Here is a 16,064-nt window from a genome sequence, read left to right as displayed (position 1 = left end):
GCAAAGATATTTGAATTCATTTATAGCATTTTTTTTTTAAGACGTCATCCTTGTAAAAACTAAATTTAAATTAACACCTCTTTAATGCAGCCAGACAGGAAACAACACTTTTAAACAAAATCAAATCAGTAGGACAGTTGTATCAGCAGTAAATCATTTTATTCATTAAATAAAATATAAACATATGCCCAATACATCTGCAATCCATTAAGCAGCAGTGAAAAAAATAACAGGGAAACCAGTAAAACAGCAATAATCTTAAAATTCTTTATTCATAAACTTGATGCAAGTTTACAAATTACTGTACACAGTCAAAATGTCTTAAAATGAGAAATAAAAGAAAACTAAAGCGAGCCAAAAAGGTGCCAGACTTGTTTTGTTGGTGCCAGAAAATGAGTTGGGAGTTGAGATGAACGAATCATTTCAAAACCACAGTCCAGTTGGATTAGCGTGCAAGTCCTTTCATCACGTCCCGACCACGAAACTCTCAAATGTCTCTCAATAGTCCTTTGGATGAGGACACCTCTGGTTTTAGAGACCTGATGATTCGTCCTCGCTCTTCATCAGACATGTAACAGGACGCGTGCTGGGAAAAAAAATCATTCCTCCTGACGTTCAGCTATTTAGATCAGAATGCGTTTGTTATAATTGACCTCTACAGGCACGTTGTTGTCAGTTGTGTAAATGTTTTTTTTTTTTCATTTAAAAAGAGTATTCAAAGATCAGATGCTGAAATCAAATCTTCAGTACTTGGGACGAACAACCAAGCATTAAACACTACAGTGGGGAAATCATTGCGCCATTACGCGGGGTAGTCACCATGCTACTGCTGTCCTTCCTTTCATTAACCCAATTAAGAGAAACACCCGACCCATGTTACTGTAAAGCTCATGTGTTTTTGACATCTGATCAGTGAGTGTGTGTGTGTAAGCATCAATGTCAGCTGTACAGAGCGTTCATTAATCTAAAGAAATAAACTGCAAGCTCAATCAAGTTCCGATTCCCCTCCTAAGTATTGTTTGTTCCCTGAGGTGCGATTCAAACAGTTTCACAAGTAAACGGATTAATAGATCCAGTTCGTCCTGCAGTAGGACAAGCGGCGGTAGGGAGGAAGTACTACGGTATGTTGCCTGGTCAAAACTGAAACGTACAACATCCTAGAGTTTCAATTAAGTTTGGAATGATCCATCTTTTTAGACAACGAAGTTGATGCCGAATCATATTTGTGGCAACGGTGGACGTCGTAGAGCAGGGAAGCAGTTTCAAAACTAAATTGGGCAGGAAAAGCATCTACAATCCATGTACGTCAGGAAGATATGAATAACACATTTTCCGCTAAACTGAGCAATATTATGCAAAAAAATCCAAACACATCTAAACACGTTTCATTTATTCCTTCTGTAAAGCAAATCCCAGTGCGCGTCTGCTTAAAATCTTGTAGAACAGCAGTAGAGACACACACAGGGCTTCATTTTAGCATCAAACTAGACATCAACCTCCGCAGCTTTAATCAACGAAAAGACCAGTAACCAAACTGAACGCTTACGGGGTTGTTGTAGCAACAGAACATGAGGCAAAAAAAAAAGCTCTTTAGATTCTGTAAAAAGGTCTCAAATGATGACCCATCGGTCATTTTGACATCTGGTGGAAAAATCCGTTTCCTCCTCACTCATGATATATAACATGGAAATTGTGAGATGTTTTGGCCCTATTTTATTATCAACTACAGGTGGATTTGTTCACAGACAACAGTTAATCTTAGTTCAACATCCTCTTGATACTGCTTGACCCGATATTCTTCATATATTTTAAAAACAGTAAGAGCTAAAACAGAGTTCATCTCAATATTGAGATAAGCTTCCAAAATGTTTAATTTATTTATTGTCTATTATGCTCAAATATTAAAAACAAAAGCTGAATAATACGTCTATAATATTTGCATTCATGTACCAGTTAGTTTGCAAAACAAAAAAGGGGGGAATGAGGCCAATAAAAACAGGTGCAGGAAGGTGCCACATCAAGAGCTTCAGTATCTTCGTTTAAAACTCCCGTTTAGAGGAGTAACTGTTTGTAAAGCCCACTTTGTCACAGCAGCTAAAGAAAAATCACTTCCCCAAAATCAAAAGGGAGAAATGTTTTTTTTAAAGACAAACGAGCCTACGTAGGATTGAGGACGAGTGATATCCACATATTATCTTCCGTACTAAAACACTGAGGGGAGAAGCAAAGTGATACCAGAATACAGTCTCGACTGGACCAGGGCGAAGGAATACTTGTCAGATGAGCCAACAAGAGGGTTTCCGCCAACAGGATGATATAATCCCAGTCAAGTCAGGGGGGGGGGGGGGGGGGGGGGGGTGTATTCCAAAGAAAACAAGATACTTCGACCCAAAGACATGTTCCCAGTGCATAGTGGTAGTAGCTCCTTATCCGTCCTCTTTAGGTGGTGTGTACCAGCCTGTAAAGACACAAAGACAAACCCCTTTGCCACTGGATCCAAACCACTGTGCGCGTGTGTGTGTGTGTGTGTGTGTGTGTGTGTGTGTGTGTGTGTGTGTGTGTGTGTGTGTGTGTGTGTGAGAACCACTCAGTAACAATTACTCACCATTCTTTTCATGAATCTGCACAAGGGATTTGTACGACTGTTGTGCTCTGGCAAGATTGTACTGGTTCTGAAAAACCCAATAATGTTTTGTTAGACGCGCAGCCACAGCTTGCTGTGCAGTAAGAACGGTGCAAACTACAGTCAACACATTTTTTCTAAATGGAATTTCACATGTTGGTGTCTGGCTGAACTTGCACTTCTTATATAGTCTCTCTCTCTTGCCCCCCTCCGGGTGGGCGGACGTAGATGGTACGGTCGACTCACAGAGTACGACCCCCGGTGGACTTTTTAGGAATAGCAGCTACTTTTATAGAAATGCAATTTATGTTTTTCTCCCCGGATCCGGCCCGCGGGCCGTATGTTTGACACCGCTGCCTTAAATAAAAACCGTCCTGCAGTGTGTCTAAGTATCACAATTCGACTACATTCTGTGCTCCGTCAGACAAATGTTTGACGTCCCTTACCTTATTGGCTCCAAACTGCACCCTGGCTTTTCCTTTAACCAATGTTGCGTTTATCTGCATAATGACAGATTCTATGGAATAGGCACTGCTCCAGCCCTGAAAACACACAAAACACCATTACTTCTGCTTTTGGAAGATGTGGAACATTATGTCAAACCTTACGCCAAACTAAATTACAAACCTGTTTTGTGAGAAGTTCCATGCACAAGGCCCCTCCTCCCAGAACATAACTGAGAAGAAAAAGGATCATTCTAGTGTAAAAGCTGCACTTTGTGTGCTTCAAATCTCTCCCAACAAAGCTTAACACTTCCTCTAGAAAACGATGCCCACAAAAATGTAGACCAAGAGCCAGTGACTCAACATCAGAGCGACTCATTTGCAAATAAGGGAGAGCTCAAACTCACCCTCCGGAGAGCACAGGGGAGACAACCCGAACAAAAGGAGGGTCAAAAGGAAAATTATCCTGTAATGTGAAAACATTTTTTTAAAAAAAAAGGAGATTTTGAGTCTCGAGAAAACTTTTTCACAAATAAAAACACTGACAAATATTATTACAGGACTCACTTTATAAGAGAAATCGAGCAGAATGTAGTCCACTCCTTCTTTTTCTTTTAAGACCTGCAAGTCACTATGTAATGGACTATCCGGGTCTACCCTGTGACACAGGACAACACGTCGAATTAAAAAACAAAGCAATGTGCAACACAATATTTGTAGAAGTTGAGAAGCAAATGAATTTGGCAACTTACATCCTTAACTTGACGTGCCATTCATAAAGGCTGTCGCCGACTAGTTCACATGAATAAATACCTAGGAAATACACGACACCAGCACAGAGCTTTAATTTGACCTGCTGATGAGATGTGCAAGCATTAGAAGGCATCGGGGAGGGGAAATGTGTCAGTGCAGTCACCTGTCTTGTAACTCTGTGACCTGTAGATCTCCCTGAGTTCCTTCATTAGGCGGTCTGAGGCTTGCACAGAGCCAGACACGGCACCCTGCAACGCAAGTCACAACCGTAAAGCACACAGACGCTAGGACACCTGGTTAAATAAGATGCGCTGCAGCACCACGACGGTTGAAGGCCTGTACACTTCTGTCAATCGGCGATTGATCATTTTCATAGCATAATGCATAACATAGCATTATATTTTAATCCTCTGGCTCTGTTGTCTTATTGTTCATTGTCGTACCGTCTGCTGTTACGCACCAACCGCCAAGTCAAATTCCTTGTATGTCTGACATATTATGGCAATAAATGATTTGAAAGTCACCACCAGAGTGGTGCTGAGTTACCAAACTACAAAAACCCCCTTGATGATGAAGTGTTCCAATGCAGTAATGGTCCGATCAGCTTTCCATTAAGTCGTCGCCTCGTGCTTTGTTTCAGAGTTCGGCTGGCCTCTTTCATGCTCTGCGTTGCCTGATGCAAACTACTCCTTTGGCTGTATAGCCTTGCTTTTCTTTTTGCGGGAGCGCTCTGCGGCAGCAGGCACACAGTGTCAGCAGGGAAAAGAATGAGGAGTCCGTATTTTGGACGCACTGTTACTGTCGACGTGAAAATGAGGAAACTGAAGGAATGAAAAAGAGGAATCGTCCGGTGGCTCGAACCAGCCAGGGGACGGGTTGGTGTCCAATCATTTGTTACATTTAGCCAAATGGTTCCTGATTGGACAAATAACCGCTAACCATCGGGTTAATGAACCACTTAATTAGTACACAGCAGTGTGGGACACAATTAGGCCATGAAGCAGGAACATTTACCATCTTATACTCCTTGTGTCATTTTCACGTTATAGTTACAGCGAGCACAATGTTTGACATTACAGTCATCAAAACTGAATAAAGACAAACAAAACCTCAGTAAGTACTTACATTCAAGTGATCCTGCCTCTGGTTTTTACGAATCTTCTCCAAGACGGCCAGATTTTCTTTTTCAATCCCGTCATCTTCTGACTTTTTCCCGTCCACTGGCTCCTCCTCTTTCATGTCGTAATGGTCCAGGTCAATGTCCTGCTGTGAGTGTATCAATGTCATGTTTAGATACAGGATGTAAAACAAAAAGGACCTTTAAACTATATAGAATATTAATTAATACATATGGCTACCTCGCCCATTTCTTCCTCTTCTTCCTCTTCAGATGTCACCTCATCTGACGGCCCATGCTGCAGTGATAAGACACGTTGGGAGTGGACAAATATGGCGTTTTAAAATGGAAGCGAGACACAGAAACAGTGCATTTATTACCCTTTTTCAAGAGAGTACCTTTCTCTCTTGGGTAATAGGTCCAGTTGGTAACGGCTGGTCCAGCATTTCTACATCTGGATGTTGAGGCAGGTTGTACAGCCGACAGAGATCACAAATGAGACGCTTCAGCTGCTGAAGGAGCTGCGGGAGAGACGAGAAAGACAAGACATCAACTACGAAACGCTGACTGCCATTAAGCAAATCCACCAAGTCTCCGCTGTCGCAGCAATACATGCATGTGTCATTCTCATCCAGAGCAAGCCTGCATCCGTGTCGGCCAACCCACCAATGTGCTGCCTTTTCTCACATCCTCCAAGCGCTCCAACACTTCTGCCAGACTCGGATCATCGGAGTCAACAAACCATATCGGCGGTGTTGAGGGATAAGATTCCTGCAACAGAGTCAACAGCGGTACATGGAATTATAGGAAGTCATGCTTGTGTTTTAATGCTTTTATCGTCAACTCTTTCCAGTAAATGCTGCACTTAGTTATACAGCTGTGGTGATGTTTATGTGTAAAAGCGACAGATGGGTTGGTTAGGACTGAGAGTGTATAATACAGTGTCCTGTTATATATGGGACGGTTGCCAGAGATGGGAAAGACTCCTATGTTTACAACTCCTATCTTTACAAAGTCATTTGACAACTGATGGCAGTTGTTTAAATCTGATGTTAGTTACGGGGGGGTTTTAAAGTACTGTGCAATAACCATTTGTTGTGTTCTTAAATGCCTCGTATAACCCACCGTGGCTGACACAGGGCGCCATTGTTTGGTTTTCAGACACATATTCGCTGTCGAGTGCCGAGCCAGCTGTATCAGAGTGTCCATCAGAATCATGATTTGTATGTCGGAGTGGGCGCTATTCAACATTTTACTTATCTGTATTTCTTTTTGGGGATCTGGCATTCGTAAAACATCATAAAGCAAAAAACTCAAAGACGATACTCGTGTTGGAACATGCCCCACACAACAGTGACAAGAATCAACACATAAAGATGGCAGTGGCTCTCAATCCTACTACCATGGAGTAAAAAAGCCTGAGTATTCTCCATCTCCACCTGTTCTAATCATGACTGATGTCTGGATGAGGTGTGTTCAGCCCCTCAAGAGCTGGTAAGCACACATGATCCAGCTAATCAGACATGGAGAACATGCATGGCTCGCGTTACCAGGGGGACCAGACCGACTCACTTTTCTGTTTTCTAGATTCATATTGCGATACTCAGTGTACTTTGGCATCTTCAAGCTTGAGTTGAGTGTCAACATGACACGGCTATAAATTTATTTTATAACAGGCCCCGTCTGTGTCTCAAAATCGAGCTGAAGTGTAACTGCGTGTGTGGGAGAGAGGAGGATGTGGTGAGGATGATCGGGTGGCGTTCAAGCGAACTGCACCACTTGACTCATACAAATACAGGTGCCATGAAAACGACGGCCCCTCTTCCTTCACACGACTTAACGCGTTTGGCACAAGTTTCAAGATTATTCACATCATCACCCTACTGATGAATATGCACCGCTTAGAAGAGCTGCTGTTGCACTGCATAAAAAAAAAACATCTACGCAATCATAATACATGTACAGAAACGCTCACATTATTAGTTGTTGAGGATAGTGCTAACCTTAGTTCTTCTCGACGTTATATTGAATTCTAGCCTTGCTAAGGAAAGCGATAGCGTCACCGTTTTAATATGCGTTCGCCAAAGGGGTCTGTCTATTTACTGAAAAGGGGACAAAACACAGTGGAACAACTCACTGTTGAACAATCTTTATTTAACGTTAAATATATATATATATATATATATATATATATATATATATATATATATATATATATGAACGCGTAATTCAGCGGAATGCCTGTGTAGATAATTGTATTCTTGTATTTATTAAAACAGCCGGGCTGTTGTGAAACTTCCCCTATGACTAAGCTAATTTTAAATAACGTTAACATTAAATTAGCCCGGGATTCAGTTCAGTAATTATAAAGTTAGCATACGTAGCACCACAAATGATTATTTAGGCTAACAAGACAAGCTAGCGTCCACGGTACTTGCCGCTACGTTGTGCTAGCAAAAAGCTACCGCGGCGTCGTTAGTGAAACTACGTTTTCGCGCACACTTTTCTAAAGTGAATTCAACACCAGTACCAGTTGTTTACTTCAACCTCAACTGGGTTTCTTAAATATTGGTGGCTTTACACACAACAGGAAAATACAAGCGAACACTTCAAATTGCAGTTTTGTAAACACGGAACCGTCCCCACGGAATGATTGGGTTTCAGTCGATAGTCAGTGGCTGGGTTAGCTTGTGCGCAGAGCTGGCCTCGGCTCACCGTGATGTTGCAGTGAATGATCAGCAGCTTCTCTCCGGTGACGTTGAATTGGCAACTGAGTTCATCTGGTTTCCAGTCTATTATTCTGAATCGTTCGTGGTTTGGGTCAAAAATGGACTCCAAAAACTTCAATTCGGCCTTCAGCCCCGAAACCGACATCTTCTACTCATCTCCAACCACCAGGCCGCTGGCTGAGGGGAAGTCGGGGCGGGATGTGGCCGCGCAGTGGAGTCGGGTCTACGGATCTCGCACATTAGCGTGAGAACAACAACAAAGGGCTGGAGGGTGAGATCCTCGGTGAACACTGTCACTGGAATTTGACAGTACTGACAGTGCTCAACTCAAATTTTAAATCACTTAATTGTGTTTTATTTTATCTGTGGTTTTGTCATTTTCTTATTATTTCATGAAATCCGACCTCAACAACCACCAAAAGCCACATGGCCAGTTCGTGTTGGTTGTTGTGGGGGATATTTCATTTATTGTCATTTGTTTGACCACAACAAAAACAATATTTATAGCGTTTTTTAGGTATTTCCTTTGATTTCACTGCTCCTCTAGGGAAGTGGTCATGTGCAAATAAACATTAGATACTGACTAACTAGATCAATGTGTTCTGCTCACAACTAAACACTAAGTGTCGTTGCAGTAACATGGACTTTATGCATATTGGGCAATCACCTTTGCTTTACTCTAAATTCAACTCTCCAGTTCATCTTGGTTAAGGAAACCGTTTTCTTTAGCTACTGCATTGTGATATTGTGTAACTGTACATTACATCTCCAAGTCCCTGAAAAGTACTGTATTCAGATAAAACATTCTCACCCAGCGTGCAACCTGTGACAAGGTCTACAGAGTACCCTAAGGGGTTTTAAGGGGTTAAACTCCTAAAAGAAGCTGTGACAACATTGACTAATTTATATTACTGCTCCCCTCAGGTAACAATCAAGAGCCATATAACATTCAATACACCAGCTTGACACTAGATGGCCCAATAGTGAGTTTCTCTCACTCACACGTTTTGATAGTCCCTTTTACCGTAAAAAACAGAAAACGAAAACAGTCGTTTTCTCGTTTTTCGTTTTAAATCCAAAACGGTAAAACGGAGGTGGACAGTCGTTTTCTCGTTTTTCGTTTAGAACCAAAAAACGAGACAAACTCAAACTTTTTACTCCGTTAATCCCTTTTAGGGTTTTGGCCATAAAACTAAAATACGAAGCGGAGCCGCTAAACCGTAAGTACGTAGATTTTCATAGTAAAAGTCAACGCAATGGAACGTTTGTATGCTAGAAATCCGTCTGCGACGCCAGCGGTTACCAGGGTAACATTAGAATACCAGTTACTTAATCGATATAAATAAATAATCCTGGTCCGATGGAATGTGTGTCAGCAAAAGTAGCACACTCGTTGCTCTTGGCTCTAATATTTATTTTCCGCGCAAGTGTTGCTTCAGTTCAATAAGATGCAGAGTAAACGTGTTCACATCTCCACCACTAGAATACGTGTATTTGAACCATAGATTTTATTATATTTAACTGTGTTTAAGTTATGTATCTGTTAATTCCGAGGCATTTATTGCTGTTTTATTTCATGTGATTTTTAGGGTTCATTCACAACCATTGTGGTATTCATCTTGTTTTATTTAAAAACCAAACATACCTCTAATTTGTTGTTTGTTGATCACAATGTAATACATAATGACAATAAAAATAGAGACTTTTTGTTTCTTTAACATTAAGAATAATCATTATTTGTCACACTTCAATCCTGAATTGAATGGTTAAACTGAAGGGGTCAAATAATGAGAAGATCTAATGTTGGTCTGTGTTCCAACAAAAATTTGTTACTATTTTGATAAAGATAAGCCTTAAGTTAACACTGATTGTGTCCAGGTCTGTTCCACCTCAAAGCCAGATTTTAGGGCAGCTTCTCGATTGCACAGAGACATTTTTTTTCCAACAGAAAATAATTGTTAAACATTCAATTCTTATTTTAAGGAAGAGTAGTAGTAGTTACCGGGACAGCGAAGCCGGATGCATCAGTAGCTGCAGAGTAAAGAGGTGGACTCACTAACACAAGTATCACACTTTGGCAACAACTAAGTGCTCGGGATCAGGAAGCTGCAGAGATGGAATGTGCTTTACAGATGTTATTGTACTGCTGGACAGTGCCCTCAATAAATTGCCACAATTTTTCAAGATGGACTCAAATGCCTGATTGGTGTTACAAGAAGACATTGTCAGCACTTGTTATTTTTATCTCTTTCTTTTACTTGTAAATAGGTCAAATATAGAATGTGAAATGATGCCATGAGCACCATGTTTCCCTGTTGGCATGTTGTGCTCAGTGTTGGTTGTCCACCACAGCGTTTGGCATTGAGGCCAAAACGTTCACTTTTGGTCTCATCTGACCAGAGCACCTTCTTCCACGTGTTTGCTGTGCCTCTCACATGGCTTGTGGAAAACTCCCAACGGCTTTTTTCTTGCCACTCTTCTATCAAAGCCAGGTTTGTGGAGTACACGGTTACTAGTTGTCCTGTGGACAGATTCTGTCCACCTCCAGAGTTACCATGTGACTCCTCCAGTGTCCTCAGGATAAATGTGACTTGTGACTTTAGTGACCTGACGGTGGGATCCGTCCACAGCTCCAGAGGTCACTCTAAGGGTCACATGAAAGCAAACATGGAGGCAATGACGAAAAGAGAATGAATTCATTTCTTAATTGTTCTTGTCTAGTGAGAAAAATGTAGAATATTCTACAGTCAAAATGAATACCATAAAGCCATACAAGTCATTTTCCTTATACCGCAGCATTTGACCAACATTATTTCTTATCATCAGGGCTCTTTGACCTCTTGGGCCTAACCGTTCGATTTGTGACGAATAAACCAGAATTAATGAAAACAAACGTCGCTATTCATAAACTGTCATTGCTTAATAAACACATGTTCCCTCTTCCATGAAATAAATATAACAAGATGTATACAACAATGGTTGCAAATGAACCATAAAAATCACATACAATAAACTGCATTAAATACATCCGTAATAACCTAGATAAATAAAATAAACAGTTTAATATAATTAAATCTATGGTTTAAATACACGTATTCTGCCACCAACTGGTGGAGATACGAACACGTTTACTCTGCCTCTCATTGGACTGTCTGCTTTCACTCAAGCAACATAATACGTGGAAAATAAATATCAGAGCCAAGAGCAATGAGTGTATGACAATAAACCACTTTGATTGAATTATATTTTTAGCTATATTATTACCTACATTATCAACTATATTGCATCAAACAGTGAACCGATTTGAATGCGTATTGCTGTGTACATGAATGAAAATACATCTGCATCACTGTAAAAAAAATCAAGGGGGTTTAATTTACAAACATAAGTTCAAAAGTTGCCTTACACTTTTGAGTCAAATCAAATTGGATTTACAATTTGGTACAACTCATAATGTTGTTTTACTTAGCTCTGGATTGATCTCTGTAAGTTCTCATGACTGTATAGTACATGCTTATTCAACTTAGCATGTATGTTTAAAATAAACTTAACTTAAAATCATGCATTGTGTTAACTAGGTCTGAGAAATGATTTCAACTCGCTTATTTTAGTTACAATTACTTTCATAGTTAATTTTACTTAAAGGTATGCATTGTTTCAAATTGCAATTTATAGTTATGAGAAACACCATGTCTTGTTGCAAAAATCTTATTTATTTCTCACATTAATATAAATAGTTTATGCATTATAACATGCAGATATCTAACAACTTCTATACTGTATTCAAACAAAATATTCAGTGGAGTTAAACCGAATATTCACATAAAGTTCAGACAGAAAAACCTTAGAAATAAATGTAAAATGCACTTCAATTTACAAATAATGGGCAACTTCATACATCTTTCTTGAGGCAGTTCAAAATGTCTTTAGTGTCTGCAGCTTTGTAGACCTCTGGCACCCTTGGGACCAGGTCAACGACTGCGTCCAGCTGGCCTCGTAACTGCTTCAGATCACGGACCAGAGAGTAGAAACGGTCCGTCGTCCTCACATCGACGCACATGAATGTGGCTGTCCGCTTGCCCAGAGAAGACAAGGTGTTTATGAACTTTTAACCGCTGGCATCGCAGACGGATTTCTAGCATAAACGTTCCATTGCGTTGACTCTTACTATGAAAATCTACGTACTTCCGGTTTAGCGGCTCGGCTTCATATTTTAGTTTTATGGCCAAAATCCTAAAAGGGATTAACGGAGTGTCTCGTTTTTTGGTTCTAAACGAAAAACTCGAAAACGACTGTCAACTTCGTTGAATCCGTTTTGGATTTAAAAGGAAAAACGAGAAAACCTGAAAAACGAGAAAACGAGTGTTTTCGTTTTCGTTTTTTTTTACGGTAAAAGGGACTATCAAAACGTACGCGGACCCGTATTACACAACAAGGACACTTTGTGCAGCAGGACACACCTTGTTACACAATATAGCTGTTCAAAGTGCACCACATGTTACTACATGCTAACTGGTCATGACTTTGAGGGACAGGCTAGGACTAGTTTCAAACTTTGGGACCTGTTGAATAAGTGATTCAGCTGTTGACTTTTCTGCACCTGTAGATTTAGGTAAGTGTGACGAAAATACTCAGTTACGAATGTGCGTTGAAACGTGTCTGCAAGTCTTGTAGTTGCATCTTCTGATTGCATAAACAGAAGATCATTTTAGTTAGAAGTCTATTGACTTTCATTACTTGATTTGTGTGTTTTACCCTCAAGCTGCTATATGAATGAGGCGTTTGATAAGTTTATAGAGGGGACATTTGTCTTAGAGTACAAGTAAATAATGATGATGACAAGTTCAGTGTTTCAGTTAGTTTGAAAAGTTCTTATCTACCATTGCATTTTATGTTCTAACACGATTGTAAAGAAAACAAATATGTATTTCCATCTCTTTTTGTGCAAATTGCAGGTCTCTGAGGGACGTCAGCATGAGGGCGCTTCGGTCATCTCTGATCATCTTTGCCCTACTCTTGGTTCAACTCTCCAGTTCATCCTGGGGGAAAATCCTGGTGTTCCCATTGGACGGAAGCCATTGGGTGAATATGAAAGTCATCATAGAGGAGCTGCATGCCAGAGGCCACGAGATCACCGTGGTTCGGCCCTCTGATAGCTGGTACATCACTGAAAAGTCTCCTTTCTACACTTCTGTCACTATTTCTAGTCCTGGTGGATTTAACCAAAAGTACTTTGAAGCCTTTTTGGCTCGACAGCTGGAGATCCGGCTTCAGGGTAGGCATGGATCTTTTTGGTCCAAAATCTGGACTAAAATCCAAATAGAGCGACTGGTTGTAGAGCAGTTCTCCCAGTTTCACAAGGGGATGAGTGAAATAGCCGTTCAGATGTTAGAAGATGAAAACTTGATGCAGTCTTTCCTTGAAGCCAAATATGATGTTGTTTTGACCGACCCCGGTGTCGGTGTCGGGGCAATGCTGGCACGTCGGCTCCAAGTTCCTCTTGTCTTTAATGTCAGATGGACCATTCAAGGGGAGGCTCATTTCCTCATGGCCCCCTCGCCTTTGTCATACATTCCTTTCACTTCAACAGAGTTGACAGATAAAATGACCTTCCCACAAAGAATAAAGAATGTTTTGAGCTATAATTTGGGGATGTACACAATGTCGTGCATCACAGAACCTTATTACAAACCAGTTGTGAAAAAGCACTTTGGTCTGGATGTGGATTACTCAACGTTCTTCCTGGATGCAGATATCTGGCTTATGAGGAATGATTTTGTCTTTGAATTTCCACGTCCCACAATGCCAAATATAATCTACATCAGTGGATTTCAGTGCAAGCCCCCGAAGCCACTCCCTGCCGACTTGGAGGAGTTTGTCCAGGGTTCTGGAGATCACGGGGTCGTTATGATGACTCTGGGAACTTTGGTCGGGGAGCTCCCTCAAGATATCGCTGAGGAGATTGCTGCAGCGTTTGCCCAGCTGCCTCAGAAGGTCGTCTGGAGGTATGTGGGACAAAGGCCAGCAAACCTGGGCAACAACACATTACTGGTCAACTGGCTGCCACAGAAAGATCTCTTAGGACATCCCAAAACGCGAGTGTTCGTGACCCACGGAGGCACTAACGGAGTACAGGAGGCAATCTACCACGGAGTTCCTGTCGTTGGACTTCCCTTATTCTTTGATCAGCCGGATAACCTCTCCAGAATCAAAGCAAAGGGAGGGGCTGTGATTCTTGATATTGCCGAGCTCGACAGACACGTCTTTGCAGATGCCCTCCAGGCGGCTCTCTACAATTCCTCCTACAGGGAAAACATGCAGAGGCTGTCAAGGCTGAGCAGAGATAAGCCCATGAAACCATTGGATCAGGCAGTGTTTTGGATAGAATATGTCATCAGACACAAAGGAGCCCGTCATCTGACGACTCAGTCCACCAAAATGTCCTGGTTTGTTTACAAGTCTCTTGATGTCATTGCTGCTTTGTTGGCAGTTATTTTGCTCGTAACATTCACTTGCATTTCAATTGCAGGGTTACTGTGGAGGATTATTTTAGTTGGGAAAAAAGTGAAACATGAATGACAGGGGAAACAACATGTAGGATTTACCAAACAACAACCCAACATGTCTTTGTGTATGAGGTTACCAAAGCTTATAGCATTCGTAAAGTTACGATACAACCTATCTTGAAGGTACAGAGAGACAATAAAATGCAGTCTCATTGAGAGGACACATGAAACAGATGACTCCAGATTTTTTATTTTGAATGTCCACATCCATTAACAGTTACTTCTTATTCTGAAAGAATGTCAACGAACCTGTTAAATCTTACTCAACAGGTGCAAGGACCAACAAGAGTCCGAGACACAAACTGACCTGATAGAAGGAATCTCTTAAACCTCTTATTTATCTGACCGCAAAATAACATCATGAGTACAGAAATGGTTTGAAATGCACTTTTAAAACCAAACAATACTGCCAAAAAACAACAACAAAAAAAAGAATAATTTTGAAACTACTCAAAGCTGATTGATTTGATTTTCTATACATGGAATGCTGAGAACTGCAGCAGTACTTTTCTGAATACCCGTAATATATCCTCGTTTACAAAGAAGGTGCAATACTTACCTGCACGTAAGGTCCCATGACGATGGCTCCATGACGCCCTCTGGTGATGAATATTAATAACATCCCTTTGAAATAAAGCAGAAATACATTAAAGGAAAGACAAAAGCAGACTTTTTTTATTCAAGCAATTAATGATGCAATAGAAATGAGAGACTGATCTGAAAAAGTCTTAATGAATTAACTAGAATTAATAATGATCAGAGAACAAAAGAACCTGAACAAAATAAATCATTAAATCTTGAAACAACCCCCCCCCCCTCCCCCGAAATATAGCATTATACCAAGTACCTTTAACAACTGTTAACTGCCAACTCAAAACGTCTCCTCCAGAACCAACGAACCAAGAAGCATTTGCCTCAATCAATGATACTGAACCACGTTTTTAAATAAAAAGAAATATCTGAATCAGGATGGGTCAACATCAAGGTTTTTTTAACAGACTCAAAAGCAAAGATGCTCATTGTTTTGATGCTGATCTGGTCCATTTTTTATTTAAGAAATTGAATCCAAGCAACTCCCATTTTAGGGCAGAAATATGGGTTTCGAAGCAGTGACGGGGACAACGGCTGTTTTTCTCAAAAATGTGAAAAGAGATTTAGTAGAAGGTGGTGAAATGAATGCTTTTAATATGTTGTGGTGAACCACGAGGAACTCCTGGCAAATTACATTCTTTTAACTTCTCCCCTGATGAAATCATATCTAACAAAAACGAAATGAAACGTGTACGTACATGTTGCTTCAAAACCTAGTGAAGAAATATCTCCTCTAAATTGTTCTTTCTCCTGCATTTGTGACTTAAGAACAAGTGGGAAAAAAAGGTTTTGCATGGATAGTCCGTACTTTTTTTCAGTTTTGATACGGGACAAATATGTTTTGCCAGGTCATTTTGGCTGGTTTTTCTTGACATTGTTTTATCAATAAATGATATCACAGGAGATAAGATGCATGTTTAAATCCCTTGCTTGAATTTTGTTCAAGCCATATCAGAACATTCTTGCTTATTTGTTGTAAAATGCTCTTTACATTCAATATATATTAAATGGGATATGATCTTGATGTGTTTTCAATTGTTTCATTATTACACATTGCATCATAGTCACACCAATGACAATGAAATGATCCAATGGCATTAACAACTGACCGCAAGTGAAGAGTGTTTTGGCCACACACACACACAAACTAACGCTGGTTTGTCGGTGCTTGAGACAGTCATTAGTTCAAAGAGAAATCGGATTACTGCGTAAAGCCCCGTGTGCTGTTGAGGTGAGGGCTTA

The 16,064-nt window shown here is 40.5% G+C and overlaps 2 protein-coding genes across 5 annotated transcripts; one reads left to right on the top strand and one right to left on the bottom strand.

Annotated features, from left to right (window-relative positions):
- Positions 1 to 142: 142 nt before the first annotated feature.
- On the bottom strand, positions 143 to 7,910 carry LOC120808587 (ubiquitin-conjugating enzyme E2 Q2). The gene is made up of 13 exons (XM_040161580.2): positions 7,652 to 7,910; positions 5,603 to 5,707; positions 5,335 to 5,457; positions 5,178 to 5,234; positions 4,945 to 5,085; positions 3,983 to 4,067; positions 3,819 to 3,879; positions 3,634 to 3,724; positions 3,474 to 3,532; positions 3,251 to 3,299; positions 3,070 to 3,165; positions 2,606 to 2,672; positions 143 to 2,458 (listed from the first exon to the last, which is right to left on the bottom strand). Exons 1-13 carry the CDS (start codon positions 7,808 to 7,810, stop codon positions 2,427 to 2,429), a joined length of 1,125 nt encoding a protein of 374 aa, XP_040017514.1. The 5' UTR covers positions 7,811 to 7,910; the 3' UTR covers positions 143 to 2,426.
- Positions 7,811 to 15,846, top strand: LOC120808586 (UDP-glucuronosyltransferase 2C1). 4 transcript variants are annotated; one of them, XM_040161579.2, is made up of 2 exons: positions 7,811 to 7,936; positions 12,621 to 15,846. In XM_040161579.2, exon 2 carries the CDS (start codon positions 12,640 to 12,642, stop codon positions 14,242 to 14,244), a length of 1,605 nt encoding a protein of 534 aa, XP_040017513.1. In that variant the 5' UTR covers positions 7,811 to 7,936; positions 12,621 to 12,639; the 3' UTR covers positions 14,245 to 15,846. The 4 variants fall into 4 exon arrangements, with proteins under 4 accessions (XP_040017513.1, XP_077939383.1, XP_077939382.1 ...); XM_078083257.1 differs by lacking the exon at positions 7,811 to 7,936 and adding an exon at positions 8,748 to 8,885; XM_078083256.1 differs by lacking the exon at positions 7,811 to 7,936 and adding an exon at positions 11,609 to 11,759.
- Positions 15,847 to 16,064: the final 218 nt, after the last annotated feature.

Source organism: Gasterosteus aculeatus, chromosome X, assembly GCF_964276395.1.
Source record: "Gasterosteus aculeatus chromosome X, fGasAcu3.hap1.1, whole genome shotgun sequence".
Taxonomy (NCBI): domain Eukaryota; kingdom Metazoa; phylum Chordata; class Actinopteri; order Perciformes; family Gasterosteidae; genus Gasterosteus; species Gasterosteus aculeatus.
This window is presented reverse-complemented; position numbering and strand designations above follow the sequence as displayed.